Source organism: Thunnus thynnus, chromosome 4, assembly GCF_963924715.1.
Source record: "Thunnus thynnus chromosome 4, fThuThy2.1, whole genome shotgun sequence".
Lineage (NCBI taxonomy): Eukaryota > Metazoa > Chordata > Actinopteri > Scombriformes > Scombridae > Thunnus > Thunnus thynnus.
This window is the reverse complement of record NC_089520.1, coordinates 458494-486439: the sequence shown is the minus strand read 5'-3', so window position 1 is coordinate 486439 and position 27946 is coordinate 458494. Positions and strand designations below refer to the sequence as shown.

The 27946-nt window shown below is 39.3% G+C and overlaps 2 protein-coding genes across 3 annotated transcripts in view; both read left to right on the top strand.

Moving 5' to 3' along the window:
* The window catches only part of si:ch211-236d3.4 (protein FAM107B), a 28459-nt gene extending 24910 nt beyond the window's left edge, over positions 1–3549 (top strand). For both annotated transcript variants that reach the window (XM_067586092.1, XM_067586093.1), the window contains one exon: positions 89–3549. In XM_067586092.1, the coding sequence (XP_067442193.1) occupies positions 89–205 (117 nt within the window). In that variant the 3' untranslated portion in view covers positions 206–3549. The remainder of the gene's footprint in view (positions 1–88) is intronic.
* Positions 3550–9198: 5649 nt separating this feature from the next.
* Positions 9199–27946, top strand: part of pik3c2b (phosphatidylinositol-4-phosphate 3-kinase, catalytic subunit type 2 beta) — a 53151-nt gene continuing 34403 nt past the window's right edge. Inside the window, 5 exon segments of the mRNA XM_067586090.1 lie at positions 9199–9509; positions 19957–20858; positions 22622–22722; positions 24244–24404; positions 24494–24614. Coding sequence (XP_067442191.1) covers positions 20031–20858; positions 22622–22722; positions 24244–24404; positions 24494–24614 — 1211 coding nt within the window. The 5' untranslated portion in view covers positions 9199–9509; positions 19957–20030.

Here is a 27946-nt window from a genome sequence, read left to right as displayed (position 1 = left end):
GTGAGGAATACCTGGACCACACACACACACACACATGTGTGTATTTTCATTGACAGTAATGATAAACGTTGTTGGGTTTGTGTTGCAGCTGGAGAAGCAGCACGAGCTGCAGCAGGAGGAAAACCTGAAAGCACCGGAGTTTGTCAAAGTGAAGGAGAATCTGAGACGGACGTCGTTTCAAAGTAAAGACGAAAAAGAAGTGTAGAGACAGAGCTGCTGACACTGAGGACACGCTGAGGACATGCTGAGGACATGCTGAGGACATGCTGAGGAGGACATGCTGAGGACATGCTGAGGAGGACACGCTGAGGACACGCTGAGGACATGCTGAGGAGGACACGTTGAGGACATGCTGAGGAGGACATGCTGAGGACATGCTGAGGACACGCTGAGGACATGCTGAGGAGGACACGCTGAGGACATGCTGAGGACACGCTGAGGACATGCTGAGGAGGACATGCTGAGAACATGCTGAGGACATGCTGAGGAGGACACACTGAGGACACGCTGAGGACATGCTGAGGAGGACATGCTGAGAACACGCTGAGGACATGCTGAGGAGGACATGCTGAGGACATGCTGAGGAGGACATGCTGAGGAGGACATGCTGAGGACATGCTGAGGACACGCTGAGGAGGACACGCTGAGGACACGCTGAGGACATGCTGAGGAGGACACGTTGAGGAGGACATGCTGAGGACAAGCTGACGACAAGCTGAGGACACGCTGAGGACATGCTGAGGAGGACACGCTGAGGACATGCTGAGGACATGCTGAGGACACACTGAGGACATGCTGAGGAGGACACGCTGAGGACACGCTGAGGACATGCTGAGGAGGACACGCTGAGGAGGACATGCTGAGGACATGCCGAGGAGGACATGCTGAGGACACGCTGAGGACACGCTGAGGACATGCTGAGGACACGCTGAGGACATGCTGAGGACATGCTGAGGACACGCTGAGGACACGCTGAGGACATGCTGAGGACATGCTGAGGACATGCTGAGGACACGCTGAGGAGGACACGCTGAGGACATGCTGAGGACACGCTGAGGAGGACACGCTGAGGAGGACATAAGAAGTCATAATTAAGAGAAAAGGGCTCATTATTATGAAATACGTATGTAAAAATTTTATTTATGATTATGACTTATGCTAAGTTTATTTACAAAACACAGAAGTCCTAATTATGAGAAAATAAATAATTACAAGAAAAGATTTAATCTCATGAGTTACGAGATTTTTTTCTCTTTATTACAAAATGCTGAGTCATAATTACAAGAAATTTGTGTTAAATTACGATATTCTGAAGTAAAACTTATGAGAAAATATATCATATTTATCTACAATAATCAAGATTCACATCTTGTGACATAATTACAAATATAAGATTTGTCCTTGTAATTATGAGATTCTGAGTCATGATTACAATAAACAGAAGTCATAATTAAGACATTATTTTTATTACAAGATGAACTACCTGTCATTTTAAAAGAAACAAATCAAAATTACAATAAAAGATCTCATAATTATGATCTACAATGGGCTACAATAAAAATGCAGAACAGAAGTTATGCACTGATGTCCTTGTTGTGTATGTGTTGTGTTGCATACGTTGGATTTTGAGATTCATATTTTGTTCTTACAATATGCAAGATTTATTTTTGTTATCATGGGCTGCAAAGTCATAATTATAAGAAAAGATCTCACAACGATGATCAGACTGGTGTCTTGTATGAAGACTGGCAGCACAATGCCTCACTACAGGGAAAAAGAGAGATTTTCTCTTGTAATTACACTGTAAAAAATATAAAAGATGGTAATATTCCAGCAGATGGAGCACCAATAAAATACAGGAAAATAATGGAAAAAAGCATTTTATAAAAATACAGTAAATTCCATAATTAACATACAGTTTGTCACTTTCATTTTACATGAAATCTTGCATATAATCTGGCTTTTTAATGACAAATAAGGGTATTTCCAACTTTAAAAACAATTTTTATACAAATTTCCAATAAAAATGTACTGACAGTGCTATTATAGAAATAATCAGGTTTAAAATGACTCCTTGTAAAAGGCCATGTTTCTTTTATAATTATATATACAAATACACACATTTTAAGTCTTTTTTTGTGAAAAAAGCTACATTTTCTTTTTTAATGGAAATTTTATGGCAATTAACAGTTATCCATTTTACATGTTATTTTACAGTAGACATGTAAATTGACAGTATATTTTTGTAATTTTATTGACATTTTCATGTATTTTTGAAATACAGGAAAAATATGTTAGAGACAAAAGACACAGTGTATGCTTGTTGTAATTACAAAGTTTGTATCTCATAATTACAAAAAACATATCTTGTATTTTGTAATTACTGTAATTTTGTGTCATGTAATTAGTCATGTAATTACAAGAATGCATTGAGTGTAAATGTATTTTTATGGTCAGGAATCAGACCTGAGAGACTTTTCTCAACTGTACTTCCTCTGAAATGTCTGGCTGAAGACGGACGGACATCATGAAACTCGTTTACAATGAAGAGATAAAAACAAACATCTCCTCTGTGTGTCTGCAGGAGATTCTTCAGGAAAAAAAGGACTTTTTAGTATCAGCTGCACTTTAACATGTGAGAAAAAAATGTATCTTTAACATCTGTATTCTGTTGTAGACGGTCCTATTCACATTCATAAATACAGAAGTCATAATAACAAGAAAATATACGATATATGTGTCTTGTAAGTATGAGATACAAAATTGTGTTGTAATTACAAGATGCTAATCATGTTAAACTTTCAGAAATCATAATGATGAAAAAATTACCAAATCCATATTTTGAGATGCTTTTCTTTATAATTACAATGTGCTAAATTTTACTTATCTATATATGGAAGTCATAATTATATGAAAAGATCTCATACTGATGCAATTCATATCACATTATTACAAGAAACTGGATTTTTAAAATGAAAATAACTGTATATATAATGATGTACACAAATACTATTTTTTATTTTTCATATTATATTTTTATTGTAATTATGTCATAAATATGACACACAAGTCATAATTACAAGAAAACATGTTATAATCAGATTTTTTGTTGTAATTATGAGACACTAAGTATGATTATGATATAAAGAGTCATTAGGAGGTAAAATTTCAGCTGCATTTTAACGTGAGAAAAGAAATTTAATATAATTTGTCTCTAACACTGAAGATGACAATAACAGATCAATACTAAAAGAGATGCTGTGTATTTGGAACAAAAAGAAAAAAAGTATAAAGCCAAACAGAATCTTCTTACAGTGGAAAGTGAGGCCTTTTCTGTTAATATAATGCTGTTTTTAATTTTCATCACACAGATCACATTCAACTGTGATTTAATCAAGTCAGAATGTTTTATTGCTGAATCACAATCAGTTTTATCATAAAGCACTTTAGTCTGTATACATGAAGATTAAAACCTAGAACTGGCTTTTAAAATGATGATTGTTCAGATGTGTTTGTTGACATGAAGACAAATTAAAGGACTAATTCTGCTGTTGTGTTGCTTTATTATCTTCACTGTGTAAATATCCTGTAATACAAAGACTTCATGAACCTCCAGACATTTTATCTCATTAATTTGTTCACATGATAATGCATGTAAATAATAAAGAAAACATAAGTACTATTCTATATAAACATAAGTACAATTCAAATAAAATTATAAAAAAAAACAATCAACCCAGTCTCACCCAATGGTGTACAAATAACACGAGTTAAAACATGAGCAGAGTGTACGCCAGGTTTAGGGTCAATGATGGGAAGGATTGGCGTTTACACTGCAAGCAATAAAGTTGTGTTGTTTGTATTCAGATTGAAGAAAACAGGCTGAAAACAATACACAACGGAAACGTTTATAATGACAGTTTACTGTTTATACTTATAAACAGTATAAACTTGATCACTATAAACAGATGATGATTATAACTGATTTTTTTTTCTTTTTCTTTATTTCTTATGCAGATAACCATCTAATTGACATTTGTATATTTATTACATGGATATTTACTGAATTTTATTTACTGTTTCACAATACAGAACAGCTGTTTAAACGCTTGTGGTTTCACTGCTGCATCTCGTTGGCTCGTTTTTTTGGCAGTTTGTCATAAACTTCATTGAGAGACTTTCTTCTTCCTGTCATGATTTCACTGTGCACACAGCAACAGCCTCGGGTTGTGCGTTTAGGTCGCGGGGGTTGGGGCTGCAGGGGCCTCAGGGCGGCCACAGCAAGGAAGTTAACCAGACGTAACGGTGCGGTGGCCAATCACAGCCGGCGATCAGACTGATTAGAGCTGTAACTCTGCCATGAGGGAGGACGAAAACATTACTAGGAAGGGGGGAGGACATTCATCTTCATTTGATAACGTTTAAAAGTAAAGTAAGGCTTTGCTGACAGCTTCAGAGAAACGGTGGTAGAAATCTGATGAATGAGAGGAAGAAAACGGTATTTTCAGATTGTTTCAGATGGTTACAAATAAACACAATAACCCTGCAGAGCTGCTGCAACACCTGATAAACACACATCATACATGTATCATGGGAGAATTACTGTAGTTTTAAAAAAATTTCCGTATGTTGTCATGTATGAAAAGACCCGAAATGAACACTGTAAGTGGACTATTTGATTACTATAAGCAAATTATTTAAACAGCATTTGCACAGGAATGATTCTGTCCCGAGCTGTTTGATAAGCGATTGATTATTGTAACTGTGATCACTATAAGCAGTTTCCATTGTATACAGAAAAAAGAATATATAAAAAGGAAAATAAAGTATTATAAAGTATACCATGCTAACTGTTTACAGAATCTTAATGCATTTAAAATAAAATACATAATTCAAGGAAAATTAAAGTATTAAAGTGTCACAAAAACAAAAAAAACCAACTTAACAAACCTTAAAAATAGAAAACATACAAAATGAATCATGAAATTAACTAAAAGAAAAGAAAAACACCAACATAAACAGTCACTATAAAGTGTACTGAGTCAAAAATAATCACAAAAAATTGAGGAGACAAAGAAAGTTGCAGTATATAGAAATTTTTAAATAATTAAAAAAGTAGTTTCACATAATTTTCCAAAGCTAACTCTTCTTCACTGGTAGTTCAGACTCTTCTTCACTGGTAGTTCAGACTCTTCTTCACTGGTTGTTCAACCTCTTCTTCACTGGTAGTTCAGACCCTTCTTCACTGGTAGTTCAGACTCTTCTTCACTGGTTGTTCAACCTCTTCTTCACTGGTAGTTCAGACCCTTCTTCACTGGTTGTTCAGACTCTTCTTCACTGGTTGTTCAGACTCTTCTTCACTGGTAGTTCAGACTCTTCTTCACCGGTAGTTCAGACTCTTCTTGATCAAACTGCTCCAGTTCTCTCAGGTTTGATGGCTGCCGTCTGCCAGCTGCAGGTTTCAGCTCTTTCCACAGATGTTCAGCAGGATTCAGATCAGGACTCATAGAAGCCGCTTCAGAACGCTCCAACGTTTTCTTCTCATCCTCTCTTGGCTGCTTTCTGATGTATGTTTGGGGTCATTATCCTGCTGGAAGACTCATGACCTGCGACTAAGACTCAGCTTTCTGACACTGAGCTGCATGTTTCTCTCCAAAATACCTTGATAGTCTTCTGATTTCATTGTGCTGCACAGATTCACGAAGCAGCAAAGCAACATCCTCCATGTCTCACAATAGTCATGCTGTTCTTTTCTTTGAAGACTTCATCTTTCTTCTGTAAACATCTGGGTTGGTGTGATTTACCAAAAAGCTCTAATTTAGTTTCATCTGTCCAAAGCACATTCTCCCAGAAGGACTGTGGCTTATCAACATGCATTTTGGCAAAGTCCAGTCTGGCTTTGTTGTGTCTCCCTCTTAGAAGTGGGGTCTTCCTGGGTCTTCTACCATGGAGCCCGTTTTCATTCAGACAGTGACGGATGTTGCCACTTCAAACTGTTGTACCTTGAACTTGAAGATCAGCTTGGATCTGTATTGAAGTTTTCTTTGGTTCTTTCTCCACCATTCAAACAGTTTTCCTCTTGCGACCACGTCCAGAGATGTTGGCTGCAGCTCCATCAGCCTTAAACTTCTTAATAATATCGGCAGCAGTGGTCACAGGAACATCGAGCTCTTTGGAGATGATCTTGTAACCTTTACGTTGACCATGATTGGCTGTTACATTTCTTTTAATGTCTTCAGACCTTCTCAAACAGCAGAGTGAGTCACTATCTCCTTTTAAACTGGCTGCTGAGTGATTGAGAGACTGAAAACACACGTGATACTAATTAAAACTCAATAGTCTGCTTAAAGCATCAGTACAAATCAATTATTTCTTACAACTTCTAAATGGCACCAATAATTTCGTCCAGATTATTTTAGAATGTCTTTGTAGAATAAACATGAATTCAGTTATTTTCACAACTTTTTTTGTTTTGTTCCACCGCAAACCAAACAGACGGCACTGATAATAAAATATCTTTTAATCTCAACACTGTTCAGGGCAAATGGTGCATAATTTAAAAAAATGCATTGCAAAAATTAAAAGTAGGTGATACTGAATTCCTCCTGCATTGCAGTTTTGATATAAATAAGATCCTGTTACACCGTCTGCCTGCTATAAACAAGCGTATCGTCCTGGTTCATTATTTAGAAACACAATTTTCTCCCCATAAATGTTTGATTTGGAACAATAAAGATATTACAAAGAAAACATTGTTTATTGATAAGTGGGTTAAAAATGAATTATTGTCGGTGACGCAGTTATTGACCCTCTATTGCATGAATTATTACTTAAAAATCATAAAAATGTTTTAATGTGTTTTTATAACTTAAAATGACTTAAATAATTGAAATATTTGGGTAGTTGGTAAATTGTTGCACAACTGTGGAAAGTACCATAAAATCTAATTATTATTATATTATTATATATTATTATTATTATTCTGTAAAAACATCTTTTTACTGAAAACAAGACTAAACAAATCCAACTTATACTTAATGAAATGTATAACCCAATACTTTCAATTTCACTTGGACTGTATGGTAATAATAACATCGTAATAATCATCCAGGTTCACGTCAACATCTTCCTCTTCATCACTGCCCGCTGGCTCATCTTCACTGGTGGAAGATCTTCGTTCTCTTTCCCTCTAGAAGAATCTGACTCGCATGTTATGAAAGCAGCATAATGCTAATAACTGACTAGACAGTCAAAAGTACTGTAAAGCATCTATGATATATTATCTTCTGGGAAGAAGAAGAAATGTTTTTGCTAAAACTGTTTTATTGGCTTATTGACACAAAAGTAGACCAACATGTTTTGTCTTCTCATTTATCTTAATGGATAAAATATTAGCACATATTATAGATAAACTATGACCTATTATACCTAAATATTAACATCTTTCACTATAATGCACTGGTGCACCACCACCCACTGCCACCTCAATCACAAGACTGTCATTATTTTCTTTAATAATCCATATATTGATCAGTGTATTAAATGCTGATCATTATTCCCTGAAGCCCAAGTGAACATCTGCAGATGGTGAGTTTACTTTCATGGAAAACTGGAAAACTAACAAGTCAGTTACAGTTCAACAGGCTGAATGCACACAGATTCATTTTACCATTTTACAGAAAACTTATCATGTCTAAACTGGTTTAAATGATGAAAATTAAAAGTTAACTTACCCCAGATAGTATTTCAGTGTTTTTCTTAAAGGATTTTTGGCTAAATATTAAACGATTAGTCAACTTTGGGAGCCTTCAGATCATGACTTCCTCAGTGTCGATGTCTGTAGAAAATGGACGTGCAAACAGGATTCTCTGGTAATGTGATCTGATCAATTACTTGTCCTATCAAAGTAAAAGTTCCCACTTGAATGGGTGGATGGATTTTATATTACTGCCTTTTAGTAAAACTGACATTAAGTAGCTGTTGCTACATATGGCAACACAATGCAATAGAAGGTTAAATGAAACTGGTTTCTATGAACTTATAGAGAATTTCTCAGGAAATAAAGAATTCCAGAAAAGAAATTGCAGTTATCTTTGATACCTTCTGGTCTTTTGAGATTAATGCAAGGAAATAAAACGTTTGATGTGAATTTAAATGTAACCTTATGTTGGATGGTATATGTGTCACAGACAGTAAATGTACTAATAATCCTCTTAGGCGTCCACAAATCCTCCTGCCAGTTATTTTACTCTCTAGATGTGAAGTCAGTTTCAATAATAAATATTATATTGCCAATAAAACCAGAGAAGTTTCACTCAGAATAATACACTTGATTTTTCCTGTGAACCAGCTGCTTCAGGATTCAGGAACGATGTTGATTGAAAGTGTTTTGCAATAAAGAAACTGAGACCATCTGTCATTCATTGTATGATTGCCTATGTACAAAACTATTTTGGTTAGATATAGAGTATATGTTTAAGATGATGACGGGTTCAACAATTCATTTAGAAAAAAGAGAAATTATATTTTTGATGGTAAGAATGATATCGATTGTAAAAGTGTTCATTTTGAACTTCTTTATCTTATATGGAAAATATGACACTCACAAATGCAAAAAGACTAAAAAGAAACCACACATATAATTCAAAATAGAAATCAGACACTATATTGAAACATTATATGGGCTGAAGAATAATAAAGCAATTAAAACATAAAGATAAAGATTTAAATATTTAATGTGTGTACAGTTCTGTCATCTCATGTTTTTTTTATATTTGTGTATTTCTGTTTTGGTTGAAGGTGATCATATAGTTTAAACATGATACAATAAAAAATAAATAAAATAAAAATCCTTGTTGTATGCGCCCCACTGCACATGCGCAGTAGTGTTTCTCTGCTGGCCCCGCCCACGAGTTCCGCTCGGCCCATGGACTTTACGTAGTGGTGACGTCACTGATTTTAAAATCGCTTTTCACGGCTCGAGGAAAGTTTTACAAATATAAAACCTCCGAGGATCAAAACTTCATACTAGAAAGATTCATAACTGAGCTTGTTGTCCGCTGGAGGCGTTTTACAGCAGTTTTACAGACGTCTCTGTTATAATGGCGGTCTATGGGCCGCGGGGGGAGAGGGGGAGCGGGGGAGGGGGGATCGCTGCAATACCGCGAGTGGCCGCTGGAGGACGCAGGCGGCAGGCTGAGCAGCATCCAGCGACAGATGCTGCCGGCGAGCGGCTGACGCAAAGCCGAGCAGCGGGCCAGAGAGCGGGCTTCACAGAGCCGCCGGAGCCGCTTTGTTCAACCAGCGGACTGAGGCGAACACAGCGGAGCCGCTGGGCCGGTTTACCGCCTGAATGTTCGGGATACCGTTTATACCGGCGACTGGAAACTAGTAATCCGCCAGGATATATCGATAAGGGATCGGCAGTTGGAGGGGATCGATGTAATTTTTGTCAGGAAAGTAAAATGGAGACCGCCGGCCGCTCCCGGAGACCATAGAGCGACAGTCAGGTAAGGCTTCCCCACCTGAACACGCTCAGCAGCGGCTAACTGCAGAGCTAACACCGCTTTAAATTATCGAAATGCCCCGACGCATTTCTCTCCGCAGCGGCTCCTGCACACGGTCCTTCCTCCGGAGAGAAGGTCCGACCAGACTCCATTCAAACATCTGACAGTCCGAACTACCCGGAGCCTGAACCCGGTTAGCTGCCCGTCCCGGTCTGCCTCATGGCTGTTTATCGAGTTTCAGGGTCAACGGCTTCAATCGGCGCACATATAATTCACCTAAAATGAGTTTATTTCAGTAGATGCTAGTTAACCTTTCCGACGTGCCACCGCCCTGCGTGCAAACTGCAGACCAACCGACGGTAAAAGTTTCGAATATCTAAAAACTAACGATGTTCTGCAGTAAATAACGTGTCCAGATGTAAAGGTCGGTGTCAGTAGGCGGTGTGGAAGCCGCTCCAGGCCGCGCTGAAGTGGCAGATTTCTGGCTGGAGTTCGGTCGGAGAGTCTCTGCAGCTGCAGCAGCTGTCGGACAGATGTTTCCTCCCGTTAAATTCACATCCAGTAACGTTTGTGTTCAACTCGGAGAATAAACGGAAATATCACATTTGAACTAAGATTACAGAAACATAAATGGCAACAGCGAACGCAACGTCATAATAAAAAGCTCTCTGACCTTATACAGTTCACCTGACTTCAATGACGTCACATACACCTGTCTTAACCACACAGCTGCATAAACAGGTTCATGTGTTTGTGTGATTTCAGGAGCTGCGGCACATTTAGAGCTGGATTTATGTTTCTTTTGTTCCAAACGACATAAACAAATAATGTAAACAACTCATAAAACACTATGAGGCTGACGTCATCATGGGGGTGTGGCCATAATTACAGAGAAACTGTAGATGATAATATTTCAAATCAAAAGGTAGTAGGAAGGTAAATGTTCATCCAGTGGCTTCTGATGGAGCTGATAACCATCAGACATCATCAATAAACCTCCATAAGTCTGTTTAGAAACCAGCAGGTCATCTGCTAACAGCTGATCACATGTTAAAGGCAGAGTCACTGGAGGAAACGAAACACCTGAACAAGTACATCCCTCCCTCCTGCTCCGTCAGAAGCTCCGCCCCCCAAAACTCGTGGACGCGCATTGCCATGGCAACGACCAAAAGAGAAATATGGCGGACTCCATAGTGATGTGTCAGTTGCATGGATGTATAATAAGAGCTGATGCGGCGGCGTTCAGCCTGGCAGCCAGTTTCTCAGAGGTCACTGCAGCATTATGATTAATAACGGTTTTACCGGGACAGACCGCCGTTATAACGGAGACGTCTGTAAACTGCTGGCAGGACGCGTGCAACTGCAAACAACATCAATCTTTCTATTATGACCTTTGATCCATGGAGGTTTTATATTTGTAAGAGCTGAGAAAAGTGATTTAAAAATCTGTGACGTCATCACAATGTAAAGTCTATGGCGAGAACTTGTGGGCGGGGCCAGCGGGGGAAACACTGCTGAGCATATTCAGTGCGCCGCACAACGCGGAAGCTGAGCAGCTCCTATAGGACTGAAAGGCCGCCATTTTTAGTCCAGTTATTACACATCCAGCTGTTATTACACATCCAGCTGTTATTATACATCCAGTTATTATACATCCAGCTGTTATTACACATCCAGTTATTATACATCCAGTTATTATACATCCAGCTGTTATTACACATCCAGTTATTATACATCCAGTTATTATACATCCAGCTGTTATTACACATCCAGTTATTATACATCCAGCTGTTATTATACATCCAGTTATTATACATCCAGTTATTACACATCCAGTTATTATACATCCAGTTATTATACATCCAGCTGTTATTATACATCCAGTTATTATACATCCAGTTATTACACATCCAGTTATTATACATCCAGTTATTATACATCCAGCTGTTATTACACATCCAGTTATTATACATCCAGTTATTATACATCCAGCTGTTATTATACATCCAGTTATTATACATCCAGTTATTACACATCCAGTTATTACACATCCAGTTATTATACATCCAGCTGTTATTATACATCCAGTTATTATACATCCAGTTATTACACATCCAGTTATTATACATCCAGTTATTATACATCCAGCTGTTATTATACATCCAGTTATTATACATCCAGTTATTACACATCCAGTTATTATACATCCAGTTATTATACATCCAGCTGTTATTACACATCCAGTTATTATACATCCAGTTATTATACATCCAGCTGTTATTATACATCCAGTTATTATACATCCAGTTATTACACATCCAGTTATTATACATCCAGTTATTATACATCCAGCTGTTATTACACATCCAGTTATTATACATCCAGCTGTTATTACACATCTAGTTATTATACATCCAGTTATTACACATCCAGTTATTACACATCCAGTTATTATACATCCAGCTGTTATTACACATCCAGTTATTATACATCCAGCTGTTATTACACATCCAGTTATTATACATCCAGCTGTTATTATACATCCAGCTGTTATTACACATCTAGTTATTATACATCCAGCTGTTATTATACATCCAGTTATTACACATCCAGTTATTATACATCCAGCTGTTATTACACATCCAGTTATTATACATCCAGCTGTTATTATACATCCAGCTGTTATTACACATCTAGTTATTATACATCCAGTTATTATACATCCAGCTGTTATTATACATCCAGTTATTATACATCCAGTTATTACACATCCAGTTATTATACATCCAGTTATTATACATCCAGTTATTACACATCCAGTTATTTTACATCCAGTTATTATACATCCAGCTGTTATTACACATCCAGTTATTATACATCCAGTTATTATACATCCAGCTGTTATTATACATCCAGTTATTATACATCCAGTTATTACACATCCAGTTATTATACATCCAGTTATTATACATCCAGCTGTTATTACACATCTAGTTATTATACATCCAGCTGTTATTACACATCTAGTTATTATACATCCAGTTATTACACATCCAGTTATTACACATCCAGTTATTATACATCCAGCTGTTATTACACATCCAGTTATTATACATCCAGCTGTTATTACACATCCAGTTATTATACATCCAGCTGTTATTATACATCCAGCTGTTATTACACATCTAGTTATTATACATCCAGCTGTTATTATACATCCAGTTATTACACATCCAGTTATTATACATCCAGTTATTATACATCCAGCTGTTATTACACATCCAGTTATTACACATCCAGCTGTTATTATACATCCAGCTGTTATTATACATCCAGCTGTTATTACACATCTAGTTATTATACATCCAGTTATTATACATCCAGTTATTATACATCCAGCTGTTATTACACATCCAGTTATTATACATCCAGCTGTTATTATACATCCAGCTGTTATTACACATCTAGTTATTATACATCCAGTTATTACACATCCAGTTATTATACATCCAGCTGTTATTACACATCTAGTTATTATACATCCAGTTATTACACATCCAGTTATTATACATCCAGCTGTTATTACACATCCAGTTATTACACATCCAGTTATTACACATCCAGTTATTATACATCCAGCTGTTATTATACATCCAGCTGTTATTACACATCCAGTTATTATACATCCAGTTATTACACATCCAGTTATTACACATCCAGTTATTATACATCCAGCTGTTATTACACATCCAGTTATTATACATCCAGTTATTACACATCCAGTTATTACACATCCAGTTATTATACATCCAGCTGTTATTATACATCCAGTTATTATACATCCAGCTGTTATTATACATCCAGTTATTATACATCCAGCTGTTATTATACATCCAGTTATTACACATCCAGTTATTACACATCCAGTTATTATACATCCAGCTGTTATTATACATCCAGTTATTATACATCCAGCTGTTATTACACATCCAGCTGTTATTATACATCCAGTTATTATACATCCAGCTGTTATTATACATCCAGCTGTTATTATACATCCAGTTATTATACATCCAGCTGTTATTATACATCCAGCTGTTATTATACATCCAGTTATTATACATCCAGCTGTTATTATACATCCAGCTGTTATTATACATCCAGCTGTTATTACGCATCCAGTTATTATACATCCAGCTGTTATTATACATCCAGCTGTTATTATACATCCAGTTATTATACATCCAGCTGTTATTACACATCCAGTTATTATACATCCAGCTGTTATTATACATCCAGTTATTACACATCCAGCTGTTATTATACATCCAGCTGTTATTATACATCCAGTTATTATACATCCAGCTGTTATTATACATCCAGCTGTTATTACACATCCAGCTGTTATTACACATCCAGCTGTTATTATACATCCAGTTATTATACATCCAGCTGTTATTATACATCCAGTTATTATACATCCAGTTATTATACATCCAGCTGTTATTATACATCCAGCTGTTATTATACATCCAGCTGTTATTACGCATCCAGTTATTATACATCTAGCTGTTATTATACATCCAGCTGTTATTATACATCCAGCTGTTATTACACATCCAGTTATTATACATCCAGCTGTTATTATACATCCAGTTATTACACATCCAGCTGTTATTATACATCCAGCTGTTATTATACATCCAGCTGTTATTACACATCCAGCTGTTATTACACATCCAGCTGTTATTATACATCCAGTTATTACACATCCAGCTGTTATTATACATCCAGCTGTTATTATACATCCAGCTGTTATTATACATCCAGCTGTTATTACGCATCCAGTTATTATACATCTAGCTGTTATTATACATCCAGCTGTTATTATACATCCAGCTGTTATTATACATCCAGTTATTATACATCCAGCTGTTATTATACATCCAGTTATTACACATCCAGCTGTTATTATACATCCAGCTGTTATTATACATCCAGCTGTTATTACACATCCAGTTATTATACATCCAGCTGTTATTATACATCCAGCTGTTATTACACATCCAGCTGTTATTACACATCCAGCTGTTATTATACATCCAGTTATTATACATCCAGCTGTTATTATACATCCAGCTGTTATTATACATCCAGTTATTATACATCCAGCTGTTATTACACATCCAGTTATTATACATCCAGCTGTTATTATACATCCAGTTATTACACATCCAGCTGTTATTATACATCCAGCTGTTATTATACATCCAGTTATTATACATCCAGCTGTTATTATACATCCAGCTGTTATTACACATCCAGCTGTTATTACACATCCAGCTGTTATTATACATCCAGTTATTATACATCCAGCTGTTATTACACATCCAGCTGTTATTATACATCCAGTTATTATACATCCAGCTGTTATTATACATCCAGTTATTATACATCCAGCTGTTATTATACATCCAGCTGTTATTATACATCCAGTTATTATACATCCAGTTATTATTATACATCCAGCTGTTATTATACATCCAGTTATTATACATCCAGCTGTTATTATACATCCAGCTGTTATTATACATCCAGCTGTTATTATACATCCAGTTATTATACATCCAGCTGTTATTATACATCCAGCTGTTATTATACATCCAGTTATTATACATCCAGCTGTTATTATACATCCAGTTATTACACATCCAGCTGTTATTATACATCCAGCTGTTATTATACATCCAGTTATTATACATCCAGCTGTTATTATACATCCAGCTGTTATTATACATCCAGCTGTTATTATACATCCAGTTATTACACATCCAGCTGTTATTATACATCCAGCTGTTATTATACATCCATTGATTGATTGACTGATTGATTGATTGATTGATTGCTTAATAAGCTGATATGTGTGTGCTTCTGCTGCGTGGTGTCGTGTTCGTTCGTTCGGTGTGAAGCAGTAAATCTTTGTGTTCACGTCTGTGTGAAGCAGCTTCTGATCCTTCGTCTCTGTTTCAAAGCCGACAGACACAGAGGGGGGAGGGGAGGACATTAACCCCCCCCCCCCCCCCACAGAGAGGAATAAACCAGCTGTGTCCCACTTCCCCCCAACAACACAAACACTCACATGTGCTGCTGCACATCATGATTATTGATTTATTGGTTCATCTTTCACTCAACAAAATAAATCCAAATATCATTGATGATATTTACTGCAAACATCTGTCCAGTAATCCACAGGAAGTTCATCTGCAACTGTTCTGATAAACAATCATCAATTTAGTCACTTTTAGAGTGAAAATCAAATATTTTCTGCTTTTCTTTGTCACACGACAGTAAACTGAATATTTTCTGGACTTTTGAACAAACATTTGAATATAAATCAGTTTATGGATTAATTGATAAAATAATCAGCAGATGAATAAATAATGAAAATCAGGGTTAGTTTGATATGAGACGATCAGTGATACTGAGATAGTCTGTTAATCAATCAGATAATCAATCAGCAACTGTTTTCATAATTAAATCATCCTTTCAGTCATTTTTTAAAGGAAAAAACCAGAAAAGGTTTCAGCTTCTCAGACGTGAAGCTTTTCTGTCGTTTTTATGACATTTGAAGACTTTTTAAAATTATTTCTGACATTTTAGAGACAAACGATCCAGAAAATGAACGGCGGGTTAATTGATAATGAAAATAATTATTATTAATCTTGAAAGCGTCTCACTGCATCTATGACAGAACTATTACAGCAGGAAACACTGTCAATCATTGTTATTGAACGTCAGAAGGATGATCAATGATTAATCTAAATGACTTTACAAAGTTCAGGATCAAATGAAAAGATCATTAACAGGGAAATAAAAACCTCAATAAACAGTTAATATTTTACTCATGAAGAAGAAACTTTATTCAGTTTCAGCTTGTAAACATGATCAATAATAATATTTAAATACTTTCATTTCTCTCGTCATTATTTTGACTTCGGAACATCATCACATGTTATGAAAATAAGCAAACGAAGGTTTTGATGGTTTAATAAAGCACTGGTGATACTGGTCTCCCAACTGGTTTCTATCCAGTAAACAGCCCGTCTGTACTTTTCCAGATCATAAGCTGTCATACGTTGATGATGTCAGAGGTCAGAGGTCAACCCCGCCCCCTCCCGAACAACATCAGAGTCCAACAGTGTAAAGTGACTCAGTCGATCAATAATCAACCAGTATGACCAGTCTGACCAGTCTGTTAATGATTAAACCGTCCAGACGATAAGACAACAACAGAAGAAGACTGTAAGAGATCATCTGTAGCTGAGACTAACGATCATATCTCTTAATTAATCTGCCAGTTATCTTCTCTATTAATAAACTAATCGATTGACTGATTGACGGACTGATCAGTTATATTAACGACTAAAATGATTCATTGATTATTAAATGACAGAATACAGTTTAGTATGTTGTGATTGATCTTGTATAAGAGATGTTATTGATCAGGTTCAACAGTTCAGACAGATTTGAGTCTCAATGATCAGTTCATTGATTAGTTGATCATCAGAATTATTTGGCAACTAAGAAAAAGTCCAAAGTCTCTGATTGCAGCTCGTTAAATGTGTCTTTAGTCTCTGTGACAGTAAACTGACGTCATCTTTGGGAAACATTGATCAACATTTTATGGACCAAACAACTAATCAACTAATCTAGAAATTGATTGATAATGAGGTGACAGTGATGTGTCAGTAGCGGTCTGGAGATTTCTACGTCAGTGCTTCTCTTTACTTCGCTGAGTGTAAACGTGTGTGTAGTCGGTTCTATTGGATGCAGTTAGACCGTCTGGTGTTTCAGTTTTTTTGTCCACCCCCCCTCTCAGGACCTGCTTTGATTTAAACATCTACAGCTTCATGTAACGAGTCTTTAATAATGTCTCTGCTGGTTTTCCCTCCTCACAGTTTGGTTTCCTTCCTTCTTATTGTTGTCGTGTTTCCTTCCTTCACACTCGGCTGCAGCAGCAACACAAACACATCGAGATCCAGTCTGTTATTGTGGGAGTCTGGGAAAAGGTTTAAACTGGGAAAAGGTTTAAACTGGGACGTCCCCGCGGCTCAACAAAGACGTCTCAGTTTATAACAGAGACTCTGTCTCACTGCCTCTGCTGTCATGCAAATACGACCAGTCAGACTCACAAAAGCTTCATCAATATTGAGAAATAAAGAAAATTTATTCATCCTGAAGTCTGATTTAAGATTTAAAGTTGAGGTTATTTAATACCAGAGAAGGAAGAAGTCCTCAGATCCTTTACTTAAGTAAAAGTACCAATACAGCCAAGTAAAAATACTCCATTACAATCCTGGAGGATTGAACCAGTGACCTCACTCCTCTAACCTTTAGCCCTCCTCCTCCGTAGGTTTATATAATTTACACATTTAATCTGTCAGTGATTTGTGTGCTGATCCGTCTCCCTCGCCTTGTTAACTGAGGCAGTGAAGACTCCTTTATATTCTTCATCGTTCCATCAGCAGGTTTGTTGTGTGTGTGAGAAGTTCACTGCTGTTTATATCCTCCGTGCACGGCGAGATCATTGAAGCCTGGTTCGAGTTAACGTTGATGAGATACAGCTGCATTGTGTTAACCCTCCTTTACACCAACTGGAACCTGGTGCTGGTTCACAGTGAACCTACTGAGAACCAGTTTGCTTTTCGACAGGCTGGAGAGTAAAGTCGCCTGCGGTTTCCTAGCAACGCTAACTTCAACCACTTCATACTGTAACATAGTGGGCAGCGATAACGCACCGTAACGCTGGTTGCCACCCGCCATGAAACAATAAAAGCAGGAGAAGAAGAACTTTAAACACAACAACAATGGCGGACTACATTACCATCTAAGCCATGTTCACTGCAGACTGTCGACTCAATGAACCATTAAGTATAACATCAACACACTGAAGACTGTATCACATCATAATAATAGTAATAATAACTTGATTTAAGTAGCAACTTTCATTAACAAAATGCAACTCAAAGTGCTTTACAACACAATAAATTACATGCAGCAAGTGCTTCACATGAAAAAAGACATAAAATGAACATAAAAACATGAACACGAATGGTTACGAACGGTTACGAACTGTTACGAACGAACGGATACGAACTGTTAAGAACGGATACGAACGGTTACGAACGGATACGAACGGATACGAACTGTTACGAATTGTTACGAACGGATACGAACGGTTACGAACGGATACGAACGGATACGAACGGTTACGAACTGTTACGAACGGATACGAACGGATAAGAACGGATACGAACTGTTACGAATTGTTACGAACGGATACGAACGGTTACGAACGGATACGAACGGATACGAACGGTTACGAACTGTTACGAACGGATACGAACGGATACGAACGGATACGAACTGTTACGAACTGTTACGAACGGATACGAACGGTTACGAACGGATACGAACGGTTACGAACGGTTACGAACTGTTACGAACGAACGGATACGAACTGTTAAGAACGGATACGAACGGTTACGAACTGTTAAGAATGGATAAGAATGGTTACGAACGGATAAGAACGGATACGAACTGTTACGAATTGTTACGAACGGATACGAACGGTTACGAACGGATACGAACGGATACGAACGGTTACGAACTGTTACGAACGGATACGAACGGATACGAACGGATACGAACTGTTACGAACTGTTACGAACGGATACGAACGGTTACGAACGGATACGAACGGTTACGAACGGTTATGAACGGATACGAACGGTTACGAACGGATACGAACGGATACGAACTGTTACGAACTGTTACGAACGGATACGAACGGTTGCGAACGGATACGAACGGATATGAATGTTTATGAATGTTCAAATTAGCAGCCAATCAATTGATCACCATGGTTTTTTTGGCTGCTGTCTGGTGCTAATTTCGTGGTTCCTTCACATCTCCAAAACACGTCGCAGCAAAATTCCAAACAGTTATTTGGATGAACTGAACACATATTGAGAATCTACATCGTTACTTTCTCACCTGAAAAAATATGAAAACTTAATAAAGTGACATATTAACAGCTTTCAGCCTGGCTCAGAATCTCTGCCAGAGATTTGTTTTTGGTTGGTCCTGATAATCCCGCCCCCCCCCGCCCCCCCGCTCCTCCTGTAAGCGCTTCTATCTTCTAGACCAGCAAAGAGTTGGTTCCACTCTGGAACCAGTTTGTCTTGTCGAGAGCCGGTTGTTTGGCTGTTGGAATGTGAAGAACTGGTTTGAGATTAGACACCGGCTCTGAACCGGCCTCCTGCTTCGGGGTGTTAGTGGAACGGTTTGAGTCTTTGATTCAAGCCGAGCTGCACATAACGAAACAGACTGATAACGTACTGATGATGTCATCACGTCTTCTGACTGTGTTGTGTCTCTCTGTCCTCAGCGGTACCTCCTGCTGCTTCTGTTAGCAGCACTTCTGCAGAGCTCGCCCCCCCACCCCCCATCTGAGGAGACATCATGTCAGCGGCTCAGACCCAGAAGGAGGGCGGCGAGGCGGGCTGGGGCTGCCTGGAGGCTCTGGGTCTCAGTCAGAAGGAGCTGGTCCTGGCCGAAGCCCTGCAGATGGAGTACGACGCCCTCTCCAGACTCAAGCAGGACCAGAGTGGCACCCAGACCGGGACCATGACCGGCCAGGCTGGCTCCAGAACCGCCAGCCAGACCCGCTCCAAGAGCCCGGTACCCTCCATCGAACGGCCCCACCTTGCCCCCAACCAGCCCCACCCTGCCCCCACGGGAGGAGGCCTACAGAGGGGCCTCTCTGGATCTGACTCCTCCCTGAACCAGCCTGGAGGGTCCCAGTCTCCGTGCTCCCCCCCAGCCAGGGTGCCCCCCCCTCAGGGAGGCTTCAAAGAGTCCCTGTACATCCTGGACAGCCTCGGGGACTCACATGGATCTGGGTCAGGGTTTCTACCTAAAGGCTTCCCCTCTCTTCCAGACGACGTGCCCCCAGCCATCCCACCGAGAAACCCCCTCCCCCCGTTGTCAGGGCCCGAGAACCCCCCCTTCCTACCCCCACGGGGGTCTGTCGCGCCTCGTGACGTCAACCTGTTCACGCCTGACGTGGATCGGCCCAAAGTGAGCTCCGGGGAGCTGAACTACGACAACATCAATGACTCACTGTCCCGCCTCAACGGCCAGCAGGGGCCCCGAGGTCGCAGGGTCAACGGGGACCAATCAGGGAAGCCCGTGGCTCGGAGTAAGACCCTCCCCCCTCAGGTCCCGCCCAGGACTTACGTCCCGGTTCCCAAGAGCAACAAGAACCAGCGGCGGGTTTCTGCAGACCCGGTGAGAACCCGTACATTTCTCTGGTTGCTGTGACAACTGAGTGGTGTTCACTGCCTATAATATACAGCCATGTGATGTCATTATGATGTCACGTGTTCATTAGTCCCTCCCTCCAGGATTTCACAGGTTTTTTTGGTTATTGTGGCCAACAAATTACAATACAGTTTGCATGTTTGCAAAATCAAACATTTTTGGCCACAATAATCACAAAATAACTGCTGGAGGGATCAATAAACACATCAATACAGACCCGCAACAACTTCCTCTAAATAAAAGACTAAAACCAAACTTAGCAGGTTTCCTGGTTAGAACCAGGAACGATCTGACTGAAGAGTTAATATCAGACTCACTGCAGCTCGTATTCAGACGGTTCTGACGTCTCCAGCTGTGTGTGAATAAACAAACATTTCCTCCCGGCTCTCTGCCGGCGTGTTGAAACTGATCATGGTCACAGTTTGACAGTGAACACGCCGTCAGCGGTCTGACCGGTCGGACCAGCTGGAAACAACAACAGCAACACGACTGACAGCAGGAAGGAGACTCGGAGTCACTGACGGGTTCAGAACTGCTGACTGAAAACACCAGCACAAACTGGTGTTTACTGATGTAGTGAAGTAAACAACAACAAAAGCTCTGTTTGTGTTATTTTCTCAGTAAAGTGGCTCCAGCAGAGTTTCACTCTACGCTAATAAAACAACAAACACAGCAACACATATCAGGATATACTGTTAATCAATAAACAACAATCAGCAACACATATCAGGATATACTGTTAATCAATAAACAACAGTCAGCGACACATATCAGGATATACTGTTCATCAATAAACAACAATCACAGACACATATCAGGATATACTGTTCATCAATAAACAACAGTCAGTGTACATATATACAGATATATTTATATACATATATTTATATATGTATATAAATATATATATAAATATATATATATATATGTATTTATTTTTTTTATATATATAATTTTATATATATATAAATAATATAACTATATATATGAGACATTTACACTCATGCATGTATGTGACCAGATGTTTTATAATATATGAAGAAATATTATCAGCTGTCATTATAAATATGATGAAATACTTAAAGGTTAAAGTTAAAGCTATAAATAAATGTAGGAATTATCATAGAGGACTTTTTTAAGAAGATCAGAGATATTTCTGTCTCATGATGTGAAACATAAATGTAGCTGAAGCCTGATGATGTTTATGTTTCCTGCTCATCATCGATCATGTGATTAAACCGTCTAATTAAACTCAGAGTGACATTTACATGAACTTTATTGATCATTTTATTATATTTTATGAGACACTGAGCTGCATTTTAAGTCATTTTAAGTCATTTTAAGTCTTAACTTTGAAACAACTTACTTTTGTCTCCAGAGTTTAAACTGACTTTGATGTATTTGGACTTTTTGCAGAGACTGTTAGTGAATTGTCAGGTTAGAAAGTGTCAGGTGATCATCGTGATATCTTTACCCAGCAGCAGCAGCAGCCGCAGCAGCAGCAGCTCTGAATCCTGCTGACACAGTGAAACAGATCGTTTCCTGCTGCAGTTTTATGACTTTATGGTGTTTTGATAAGCAGCTCACATTTCCTCACCGACGCCCACCGAGTTAAAAACACTTTAACACGGTCAAACATGAGAGACGGTTAGCGATGCGGTAGTCCTGAGACCCGGCTCGGCTCTGGGAATACTGTCCTCTGATTGGTCGGCTCTGTGTGTGATTGACAGGTGTCTCTGGGCTCCAGGATGAACGGGTTCGGATACGAACTGTTCCAAGTGTCTGAGGAGAGAGACGAGGAGGTGGCGGCTTTCTGCCACATGCTGGATGTGTGAGTCACACACACACACACACACACACACACACACACACACACACACACACACACACATACACACACACACACACACACACACATACACACGCATACACACACACACACACATATATACACACACACATACACACATATAAACACACACACATACATACACACATATACGCACACACACACACACACATACACACACATACATATATACACACATATAAACACACACACACATACACACATATAAACACACGCGCGCACACACACACATACATACACACATATACACACATACACACACGCACACACACACACATACATACACACATATACGCACACACATACACATACACACACACATATATACACACATATAAATACACGCACACATATACGCGCACACACATACACACACATATACGCACACACACACACATACACACATATACACACATATAAACGCACACACATACACATACACACATACACACATATATACATACATATACACATATACACACACACACACGCACGCACACATATACACACACACGCACACACACTTAATCAATAATCAATAAAATAATCAACAGATTGATCAATAATGAAAATAATTGTTGCAGCTGTAGTCATGACAGCAGATCAGCTGTTTGTTCTCAGTATGTTTAGTTTATTTCATTTTAATTTATTACATGTACAGGACAAACACACGACATCTACAGATCAATACATACAAATGTTCACATTAATGAGCATGACATCATCACTCCCTCCAGGAAACTGTCCTATGACATCACAATAATTACCTCAAATTTAAGAAATCTCCACAACTTCTCTGCATGAAACGTCTGAACCAGCAGCTGTTTGTGGTTTGGACCAATCGTGGCGTTTGGTGTGGCGACAAATCTCACCTGCCAACAAACACGATGCCATAGACGAGCAAAACTGTTCCCAAATGTTCCCAAATGTTCCCAAATGTTCCCAGATGAGGTTTGATTCAGTGAGTCAGGAGACATAATCTGCCTCAAACATCAAACTAGATTTATTTTAATAACATTATTGATGATTTTATTTGCTGCTGATGTTGAGCTGAAAGTTTATTTAATAGAACGTTGAGTCCTCATGGTTCTCATGTTCAGCTGTGTTGTTTCTGTGATCTGCAGGAAGTCGTTACGTACGACTCTTCACTGGCAGCAGTTTAAATAAATCACATTATTTTACTCTGATTGCAATTTTTGCCACAAAAAGAGACATAAAACATCACAATTTTTGAGTAAAGCTGCTGCAGAATCAAACATTTTTGGCCTCAATAATCAGAAAAACACAGTGAAATTCTGGAGGGAGAGATATATGTAAACAAACAGAAGAAGATAGAAGAAGAACATTGGTTCCCAGAGTTCCTCTGATGTGAGGAGTGTAGTGTGAACATGCAGGTATAAAACACCTGCAGACGGTCACATGATCTTCTGCTTGAAGACCGTAGAAACGTCACTGACTGCCGTCCGTGTGTTTTCTCCGCAGCCTGCGTTCGGCGTACCCGCACAGTGACCGCTCCAAGAACGCCGGCTTCGTTTGGTCTCCGTCGGTCGGCCATGAGGAGCTTCATCAGGGTCTGGGCGTCAGCGTGAAGGTCACCATCATCAGCGAGCACTTCAGAGAGCCGCTCACCTTCACCTGCGACGGTAAGACGCCGCGTGTGGATGTCGGGTCTGTAGATGTGTGACACATCTCAGAGAGAAATAACCTTCAGCGTGTCCTCGCTGTCTGTCAGGTTCGTCCACCGTGGACCTGCTGATCTATCAGACGCTGTGCTACGCGCAGGACGACCTGGATCACCTGGACGTGGACGACTACCTGCTGAAGGTCTGCGGACAGGACGAGTTCCTCCACAAGTAAGAACTCTGCCGTCTGTGCTGCTTTTGCTTCATTATCGTCCCTCAGATATCCTGAAGGTGTTTGTTCTGAGCTGATCATCAGACCTGTTTTATCTCTTTACATTCATTTGACTGCAGCTTAAAATGTAAAGTAAAACATATTTATCAGAATCTCTCCTGATATTAAATATATATCAGATCTTTAATTATCTGCATGAGACGTGTTGATGAAGTTCGGTGAGCAGCTGTGACTCAGAACGCTTCATGATGGAAAACCCCGAATCTGTGGTTTGTCTGTTTTTATTTTTCTCGCCTGAACGGCAACTTTTCATCACTTCTGTAAAGTCGGTTTCACTACCTTTAACGAGGGTTCAAACAGCAGACTGTTGTCAGGTAACAGTTCATCAGCTGTTAGAGGGTGTAGCGGTGACAGCGCCCCCCCTCAGTAACAACACAAACACAACCTCCTCCTCCGACCTCACGGAAAAACCCACTGAAACATTTTTAGAAACGTTTTTCTTGTTTTTCAGTCTCACAGAACGGAAACATTACGAGTCCCTGTCACATTCAAAATAACTGTCAGTATGAATGTCTCAACAACTATATTATATCATATATCTACAACATGAATGTTCCAACAACTATATTATATCATATATCTACAACATGAATGTTCCAATAACTATATTATATCATATATCTACAACATGAATGTTCCAATAACTATATTATATCATATATCTACAGCACATCCTGTGTGTGTGTGTGTGTGTGTGTGTGTGTGTAGTTTTAATGTTGAGAGCTCATTAAGCTCTTTTAATTGAATTTGTTAAAGTAAATGTTGATTATTTCCAGTCTCACGTTTTCTTTTGGTTGTTGTGATGTTTTGTGTCGTATGTTGTTGTTAGGATCCTCCTCCTCTCCTCTCCTCCTCTCTCCTCCTTCCTCTCTCCTCTCTCCTCCTTCCTCTCTCCTCCTTCCTCTCTCCTCCTCTCTCCTCTCCTCTCCTCTCTCCTCTCTCCTCCTTCCTCTCCTCCTCTCTCCTCCTTCCTCTCTCCTCCTTCCTCTGTCCTCTCTCCTCCTCTCCTCTCTCCTCCTCTCCTCTCTCCTCCTCTGTCCTCTCTCCTCTCTCCTCTCCTCTCTCCTCCTCTGTCCTCTCTCCTCTCCTCTCCTCTCTCCTCTCTCCTCCTTCCTCTCCTCCTCTCTCCTCCTTCCTCTCTCCTCCTTCCTCTGTCCTCTCTCCTCCTCTCCTCTCCTCTCTCCTCCTCTGTCCTCTCTCCTCCTTCCTCTCTCCTCTCTCCTCCTTCCTCTCTCCTCTCTCCTCTCTCCTCTCTTCTCTCTCCTCTCTCCTCTCTCCTCTCTTCTCTCTCCTCTTTCCTCCTTCCTCTCCTCTCCTCCTCCTCTCCTCCTCTCCATAAACAACTTTCTTTGTTTATTTGAAGGATCTTTCTTTTCATCAGCTGTTTATTATGGATGAAGTAAAAGTTATATTTTACATATTTCTTCTTCTTTCCGTTCAGGCTGTAAATTTCTGAGCGTCGGCTTTGATCACGTTACATATTAGAACAGGTGACAGGCTGCGAGGGGAACTGATAACTGCACCTTTGTTAGTATCTCATGTGTGCAGACAGGAACTGAAACGTCTCTACAGCTGTTAAAGTGACTGACAGCTGATTGGCCGTGATCAGCTGATGGCATCACGTCACGCTTCAGAGGAAAAGACGTCTCAAACGTCCTCATTTCCTCCGTCGTGGTTTTCCTGCTGGTCCCACAGATAAAGACGGTTTTCTTCAGCCCTGCTGTTGGTTTCTGCATCTGGATCCACCTGCTCCACAATTCCTGACAATACGTTTCTTTACGTTGTGTTATAGTTTGGTCGACTGTGATTGGTGTTTGGGAAGCAGTGCTGGTGTGAGACTGGTCAGACTGGTCAGAGTGTGTCTGAGAGGGGCAGTTAGTCTCAGCACCAGCTGACGTAGGAGACTCTTTTCTGGGCTCAGCTCTTGGTTTGGAGGGTTTTGGAGTGTGCATGTTTTTTTTTTCTGTGTGCATGTAAAGACTGTTGGATGTTTGTTGCAGCGGGTTTAGTTATGATGACTGAGTGGACGCCAGACTTCACTACAGCAGGATGACACTGTCACGTATTTTAACCCTTTAACACCCACCGGGCCAGTTGTAAGCGGCAGCATCACACAGTAATGAGTCAAAGCAATGGGCACAATTTGGCCAACTGGAGATGATTGGAGAGGTTCAGAGACACCAGTGACACCACAAACTATAAACCAGCTCCCATAAGGTTCGGCCTAGAGGTCTGGAATATTATACAGGTTAAAGGTTTATGGTGTTCTGCATAGTTCTGGCATAAAGCATGTCCTAATTATTGTTCTTGATATATGACTCATTATAGACGACGACCAAAAACTGATGTAGTTTTATTTGTGTTTTAGCCGCATGCTAAACAAACACATTTCCAGAAACTAGAAGATGTCAAATGAAGTCTAATACATGCATCACAGTGCTTCTGTTATAAGCTTTTCCATTTGGGTAGGCCAAATAGGTGAAAGGATGGATGTTAAGGGGTTAAACCCTCTTGTAGTGCATTCACTGCCATGTTGAAACTCCCTGATGCTGTTATGTTTATACCAAAGCAGCAATAACTCATACTATGTTGAATGATATGATTATTTATGACAAACTTATATTTATTCTTTGGAAAAATCATGACATTAGTTTTCTTCATATTTGCTGCCAGAGCCCAGTTCTGAAAGCACTGTCTGTCCAGCTGTTGCTGTAGTTCTGGTTCAGTAGGAGACAGTAGATCATCAGCATAAAACAGAGACTTCACTTCTCAACTTCATTTATATACACATTCAGTAAAGTCTGACTAAAACCCCGATGAACACGTCTTCTCTGGGTGAAGAACTCAGTTTGTTTGTCTCCAATTTTAAGAGCAAATACATTGATTTACCCAGATCATACACTCTGAGTCTGTAATAGAGCCCTTAATGCCAGATAAAGTCAATAAAACAAGTGAATATCTTACCGTATTTGTTTGGTGTACGTGTTTAATCAAAGTGTGAAGGGTACATACGTGGTTGGTGTTTTGGGAGGAAGCACATTTGATTTTTCCACTGGATGGACATCACAGTAGTTACCAGGGTCTGATTTGTCCCCAGTCCCATGAAGGGGGGGAAATGATCCCTTTCCACCAGATGTCAGGAAAACATCCTGACTCTAATACGATATTGAACAACTTCAACACTGCACCCTGCGTCTCTGGGCTGCTGCATTTGAACATTTCATTTTTAAAGCTGTCTGGACCACAAGCTTTCCTTGACCGGAGAGATTTT